The sequence below is a fragment of the Oncorhynchus nerka genome, linkage group LG22 (assembly GCF_034236695.1).
Source record: "Oncorhynchus nerka isolate Pitt River linkage group LG22, Oner_Uvic_2.0, whole genome shotgun sequence".
NCBI lineage: Eukaryota > Metazoa > Chordata > Actinopteri > Salmoniformes > Salmonidae > Oncorhynchus > Oncorhynchus nerka.
Window position 1 is genome coordinate 55,468,025 of NC_088417.1, and position 7,487 is coordinate 55,475,511.

The 7,487-nt window shown below is 42.1% G+C and overlaps 1 protein-coding gene across 6 annotated transcripts in view; it reads right to left on the bottom strand.

The window, feature by feature from the left end:
* The window catches only part of LOC115105379 (gametogenetin-binding protein 2-like), a 45,535-nt gene extending 43,056 nt beyond the window's left edge, over window positions 1-2,479 (bottom strand). The window contains exons 1-3 of one of the 6 annotated variants that reach the window (XM_029627349.2): window positions 2,282-2,479; window positions 1,281-1,411; window positions 624-704 (exon numbers count right to left, since the gene is read on the bottom strand). In XM_029627349.2, coding sequence (XP_029483209.1) covers window positions 624-704; window positions 1,281-1,373 — 174 coding nt within the window. In that variant the 5' untranslated portion in view covers window positions 1,374-1,411; window positions 2,282-2,479. Of the gene's footprint in view, window positions 1-623; window positions 705-1,063; window positions 1,224-1,280; window positions 1,412-1,570; window positions 1,646-1,671; window positions 1,992-2,281 lie in introns of those variants that run through there. The other 5 variants (XM_065007266.1, XM_029627350.2, XM_029627351.2 and 2 more) reach the window with 5 other exon arrangements.
* Window positions 2,480-7,487: the final 5,008 nt, after the last annotated feature.

The following is a 7,487-nucleotide window of genomic DNA, read 5'->3' on the forward strand; positions in this document are numbered from 1 at the left end:
AGAATATTGGCCTTTTGGAAACTCCTTAGTACATCACACAGTTCAGGCTGGACCTGATTTATCCCTATAGAAACTGTATCAATGAGCGCATTGAGTACACAGAAGAAGAAAAAACGAACAAAATGGAATTCAAATAATTTAACTGACATCTGTCAATTAGTGGTTAAAAATGTTAAAAAATGTACATTTTGGTTAATAAGATGCATGTCGACTAACAAAAACACACTGCAATTTAATTCCACCTAACTATGCTAATTATTATATATTTATAACCTTTATTTAACTACGGAAGTCAGTTAAGAAAAAAAAAAATTATTTACAATGACGGCCTACCCCGGCTAAACACTAACTCGGACGACGCTAGGCCAATTGTGAGCAGCCCTATGGCACTCCCAATCATGGCCGGTTGTGATAAAGCCTGGAATCGAACCAGGGCCTGTAGTGTCACCTCTAGCACTGAGATGCAGTGCCTTAGACCGCTGCGCCACTCGAGATAAATTAAATTAAGAATGACCGGTCAAATGTGTTTTCAGTGGCTAACCGACTAAAGGTTCATGGGTAACGTCCCTAATACACACAAATCTTCCTTCCTCATGACTAGGATGTTGACAGTACTCACTCACCTCAACAAACTGCTTCATCTCAGAGCTGTTGATCTGGTGACTGTCAAGGTTCATGGCATCGTCAGTAAACTCCATCACCATCTGTAATAACAAGAGGACATATATTGAAAGTGTCATCAGCACAAGTATTCCACAACAACTGGGATATTCTACACTATGTGAAGTAGAGGAAGTAAAGCTGTTCCAACATAAACTTGTCCATACAGTGTCTGCATCGCCAACCTAGGTCCAAGCCCAGTATCTAATATGCTACCACTGCTCAAATTCTAACCATTTAGGCTAGCCACCCAGCAACCGCATCCAGTTTGCGGTCATCATTAGCTTGCCGGTTAGTTAACTTGTCAATTAGGCTAGCCTAACAGCTCAGAAATGTAATGGAAAAATGCATTGCTTCACCTACATCAAGGTGTCATTGGCAATAAGTGACAGCTAGAACATACCTAGCTAGCTAGAAAGCCGGTTGATGGATCCGGCTGGCTAACGTTAGCTTGCTGGCGCTAGTTGTTGGAGAGGCCTAACTAGTACTCTCGGTCTCTCGCTCGCAACCGTGTTTCATTGTCGACATAGGTAGCTAGCTATGTTCAGAAGTGGCTGATCGTAAAAGCCTTCAAACAACTTGAGGACCATATGGGAGACGGAAACACTGCACGTTCTTACTGTGAGAGTGTCATCGATGTACAGGGGAATCTGTCTTGCGAGGAAAGGGAAGTCCTCTTCCCCGTCCCTGCAAACCGCAACCAAACACGCCATGTCTTACAGCTCCTGTCGCGGTGGTAATCACGTATTGCCTGTAGACAGTGGGGAAAGATTGAGCAAATCCAACAGAGTTTCACCAATAGCTAGGGCTAAGCACGTCATTTCAATTTCTATGGCTTGTCATAACACGCAGTGAATTATAATTTTGAAAAAATACATTGTAATGTACTGTAAAATGAAATGATCCCAACCATTTAAACGCTTATGTGGTTGATAAATGCCATTGTAGCAAGTCAATGATCTATTAGTCATGGATAACTGGCTGACTCTCTGGCTGGCTGCTGCTAGTTACCGTTAGCGCACTGAACTTCGGGCTAGAAGGTCGAGGGTTCGAGACCTGCTCCCTGCTGTTTTATTACGTTGGTGTCAGAAGTGATCGGACCTTGCATCCACAACAGTGCATGTGCTTGGCCGGTGAGCGCGTTCCTGTAAGAGCTAGCTAGCGCGAGGACGTGCTATTTGAAAGGAGGGAGTAGTGTAACGACCCTGGGTTTATAAACGCAAATATCGACTCTGCCGCTCGAGCATGCTTTTGCGATAGTTAGCTAACCAGAGTATGTTTTAAACTGACTAGCAATCGTTATGAAATACAAAAACAACAATCAGAACGTGTTAGATTACGGCACAGTTTACATTTACTGTGGTTAACTTGCTTATTTGGTTAACTAGCAGCCACCTCCACTGTCACCAGGGTCTGAAGAAATTCGAATCAAATTGAAGCGTCAGAAAGAAACAGATTAATTTAGCTAGTTAACGTTAGCTACTTTTCCTGCGAAGAGTTATATCAACCAATCTGTTACTGATCTTGTTTCATGTTCTTGACAACTGAAACTTCTTTCCGAATTTACAAATGTATAATTACATTATTTTGTAAACACAAGCAATCATCGTACATTACTTACCAGGCTTTTTGAAAGTTGCCTTTTTATACAAAAACAAACAAGCGCGTAATAGGCGGAGGAATCTTCATGTGCAACCTTTGCCCTCAAGACGTAGCAACAAAAATAAGTTCCAGCTGTACGCTCGAGATGGTAAGAACAGATAGAACAATGATAGATATTTCACCGAATGTATAAATGTGCAACCGCTTGGCATTTCCACTCACTTCCAAATATACCTCCACTAGTGGCCGGTGTCATGTTAAAATCTTCCCAGCGTGAAATTAGTTCCCAATCGTAGGAAAACTGTTGTAGTGAACACTTATGAGTATGGTGGGCTGAATTTTCTGGACTTTACCACCTTAAATAATACTTTAAAGATCAATTGGATAAAACAATTCCCAAGAAGACTCACTTCTATGTGGAATTGTATTCCTCATCATGTCTTCTCTACTTTTGGTGGCCTTAATTTCATGTTGGTTTGCAATTATAATATTGAAGTTCCAGTGAAACTGCTTTCCATCAGGCAGGTTTTCTTGTCATGGTCCTTAATTTCTAAGCATAATTTCTCCACACAGATATATGTGGAATAATCGGGATATATGGTATAAAAATACGTTTTTAAAATACTGGTTCCGAAATAATATCCTGTTGGTGAGCCAACTTGTAAATGCAGAGTAAAAAAAAAACTTAGTTAAGGAATTCTTATCACTTTACAAGATCCCTGTAAACACCTAAATATGTTGCAATTGTTTTAGATGCCATTCTCTCAGGTGTTGATTTATTATTCAGGAACGTGTCAAGACGCCAGGGTAGCCTAGTGGTTGGAGTTTTGGATGTGTAACCAGAAGGTTTTAAGTTCAAACCCCTGAGCTGACAAGGTACAAATCTGTCGTTCTGCCCCTGAACAGGCAGTTAACCCACTAGGCCGTCATTGAAAATAAGAATTTGTTCTTAATTAACTGACTTGCCTAGTTAAATAAAGGTTTATAAAAAAGACCTGACCCTCAGAACCTACCTTCCCTGTTCACTCATCAGTATGAAAGATTTGTTTCTCTTTTGGTCCATTCAACAACAGAGCGATACGAACCTTGTTTCAGCAGGATGTTGTATCTATACAACATCCTGGAACGGTTTTATTGATAATATCTGTTGGAAAAATGGTTGGATGTTGTTGAAGTTTAAGAAAAGCTAACTCAAATTGTAGCTTTTGTAATGACCACATAAACGGTGTTGCATCTTTTTTGGCATTCTATTCATGTAAGGAAACTGTGGCAAGACATCAGTAGATTTATAATTGAACACATTTATGAAGATTTTACACTATTGTGGAGAGATGTACTGCTTGGATTCTTTACCTATGATAGAACAAGTTGCAACTATTATTTTCATTCTTTAATTTGTAAAAACCCAAATAACTTCACAGATCTTTATTGTAAAGGGTTCAAACACTGTTTCCCATGCTTGTTCAAGAACCATAAACAATTAATAAGCAGATGTGGCCAGGGCAAAACATTGCAATGTCCGTACTGTGAGAGGCCTAATACAGCACTACAGGGAGACAGCTGATCGTCCTCGCAGTGGCAGACTACATGTAACAACACCTGCACAGGATTGGTACATCCGAACATCACACCTGAGGTACACCAGGAACGCACAATCCCTCCATCAGTGCTCAGAATGTCCGCAATAGGCTGAGAGAGGCTGGACTGAGGGCTTGTAGGCCTGTTGGAAGGCAGGTCCTCACCAGCAACAACGTCGCCTATGGGCACAAACCCACCGTCGCTGGACCAGACAGGACTGGCAAAAAGTGCACTGACGAGTCGTGGTTTCGTCTCACCAGGGGTGATGGTCGGACTCACGTTTATTGTCAAAGGAATGAGCGTTACACCGAGGCCTGTACTCTGGAGCGGGATCGATTTGGAGTTGGAGGGTCCGTCATGGTCTGGGGCAGTGTGTTACAGCATTATCGTACTGAGCCTCTTGTCATTGAAGGCAATCTCCACGCTGTGCGTTACAGGGAAGACATCCTCTTCCCTCATGTGGTACCCTTCCTGCAGGCTCATCCTGACATGACCCTCCAGCATGACAATGACACCAGCCATACTGCTCGCTCTGTGCTTGATTTCCTGCAGGAAGACCGGAATGTCAGTGTTCTGCCATGGCCAACGAAGAGCCCGGATCTCAATCCCATTGAGCACGTCGGGGACCTGTTTTATCAGAGGGTGAGGGCTAGGTCACACCCCCCCCCATAAATTTCCGGGAACTTGCAGGTGCCTTGGTGGAAAAAGGGGGTAACATCTCGTAGCAAGAACTGGCAAATCTGGTGCAGATGTACTGCAGTACTTAATGCAGCTGGCCACACCAGATACCAACTGTTACTTTTGATTTTAACCCCCCTCCCCGCCCCTCTCAGTTCAGTGACACATTATTCCATTTCTCTCAGTCACATCTGTGGAACTTGTTCAGTTTGTCTCAGTTGTTGAATTTTGTTATGTTCATACAAATATTTACACATGTTAAGTTTGCTGAAAATAAAACAGTTGCTAGTGAGGACTTTTTTTGTTGCTGAGTTTAGCTAGCTCTCACGTGGCTGCTAGCACTGTCAAGAAAAGGGGCATGAAGGAAGCCCAACATTACGTTATTTTACGTAGTGAGAACGCTCGAGAGCAGTCAATGTTGAAAAGTTATCTTTAGACATGTACTTCTCTTAAATTAAGTTTTGTAATTGACTAAAACAAGCAGACAAGAAAATTGCATTTTGCTGTTAGAGTGCAGTATGCTACAAATATTGCATCCAAAATATCACAGTTGACTGCAGGTACTGCACTAAAACTGCAATCTTTTTTTGTGAGGGAAGTTTTTGCTGTAAGCCAATGGGTTAACCTAGGTGTTACGAATCCCTTTTGGCCCGACAGTCTAGGGGGGATGGTAATGAGACCCGTAACATAACTCATGCAAACTATTGTGACAAAGTAAAAGTGTGCACGAAATAACCACGACAACAGATATCTACCGTCAAACTCTAGGTTTATTTATAAACACACGGTAATGGGGGGAGCAGGAAAAGGGGCTGAGCTGGACCCAAGGAAAGAAACAATAAGCATCCAAAACACCCCTAAGCTAGACTAGCCTACTTTAACAACAGCTAACTAACTAACCAAAAATACAGTGGGTGGTCCGCCCAGTTCTAACTAGTGCATTTAACAAAGTTCACCTACGGGTAGTGTATGCCCATGGGCGACTTGTCTTGGTTTTCCCCTTTTCCCACCAGCAACAAACAAACACCATAACCAAAAACAATACTCACAGGTGATGACAAAGAGCCTATGGAGGTGCTTTAAACAAAAGAGAGGTTAAGACACAACGCGAGCGTGAAACACAGAGACCTACAGACATGGCATTTACAGAGCGATTGAGCTAGAGATTGAGCTCCAGAACAAACAAATGATGGGGTTTTTAAACCATGGGGAAGGAACTGTGATAGGGTAGGAAATAGGAGGTGTGTCTTCTGATTGATTGTTGACTGATTGGGGAGTGATGATTTTCACCTGTGAGGGGAGAAGGAGAGAAAAGAAACACACACACACAGGATAACTGTATCCGTAACACTAGGTAACCACGGGTTGTCTTCCCCCACACACAGGCGTGCGGGCCGCAATGTTTTAAATAGTCCGCCACAGTGGAGGTGTCATAATACCCATAAAACCTAGCGGTAAAACATGGAAATGGTTCTCCTCCCTTTTCCCTTTTCCACTGAATTTCACAAACCCTTAAAATTAAGTTTGTGTTTGGTGTAGGCTTATCTTGGTGTGACGTTTTTGATAACCGTGTAATTCTTTCTTTGGTCCCCTTTCTCTGTCATAGCTAGCATAACAGTTGACCAAAAAAGTATTTATTATTTAGCCTAGATAATTCTTTGTACGGTATGTCAACCTTGGTGTCTATTTCAGACCTCATGACATTTTAAGGATGAGCATTAAAATAGGAGAAGTCTAGAAGTCTGGTCATGTGGAGAAGTGCAGCTACAGTTAAGGCAATTTACAGGTTTGGTCAGAGCCGGCATGAGGGTTAAAGTTTATCCTGTGTCGGTGAGTGCAGTTAAGTTAAGTTTGAGCATCTTAGCAATACAATGTGTTCTACACAGCTGTCAGCATTCTACACGAAAATAGCCACTCAATCAATTATATAATCATTAACCAGATCACCCTGGATAACAGACTTGGATGAGTGACAACAAAAATATAAACGCAACAATTTCAAAGATTTTATATATGTAGTTCCCTGGGTCGCCCGTCTTTTCAATTCGCTGCAGCTAGGTGACTGGAGCGAGCTGCAGCAAACACTCAAACTGGACAATTTTATCTCAAGTTCACTCAATCATGGACACTTACTGACAGTTGTGGCTGCTTTCTTGCCTTTGTGCTGTCGTCTGTGCCAAATAATGTTTGTACAATGCTGCTGCCATGCTGTTGGTGTCTTAGGTCTCTCGTCGTGATGTGTGTGTTCTATATTTTGAGTCCCCGCAGGAGGCCGTCATTGTAAATAAGAATTTGGTCTTAACTGACTTGCCTGGTTAAATAAAAATCAGTCAATTGAAATTAATGATGCCCTAATCTATGGATTTCACATGACTGGGCAAGGGTGCAGCCATAGGTCCACACACTGAGCCAGGTCCAGACAATCAGAATTAGTTATCAGAAACACTCCTCAGCACCCCCTCAGACGATCCCGCTGGTGAATAAGCCAGATGTGGAGGTCCTGGGCTGGTGTGCAATTGTGAGACCGGCTGGAAGTACTGCCAAATTCTTTAAAACGACGTTGGAGGTGGTGTTAAGATAAATTAACATTAGATTCTCCTGCAACAGCTCTGGTGGACATTCCTGCAGTCAGCATGCTAATTTCACACTCCCTGAACTTGAGACATCTGGTGTTGTGACAAAACTGAGCATTTTAGTGGCCTTTTATTGTCCCCGGCACAAGATGCACCTGTAGAATGACCATACTCTTTAATCAGTTTCTTGATATGCCACACCTGTTAGGTGAATGGATTATCTTGGCAAAGGAGTTATGCTCACTAACAGGAATGGGCACAAAATTAGAAATATGTTTATGAAACATTTCAGGGCTCTTATTCCAGTTCTTGGGACAAACCTTACATGTTGCATTTATTTTTGTTCAGTATAGAATGTTGTCATTGAGAATGAACCAGAATTGACTTTGTTTAGAC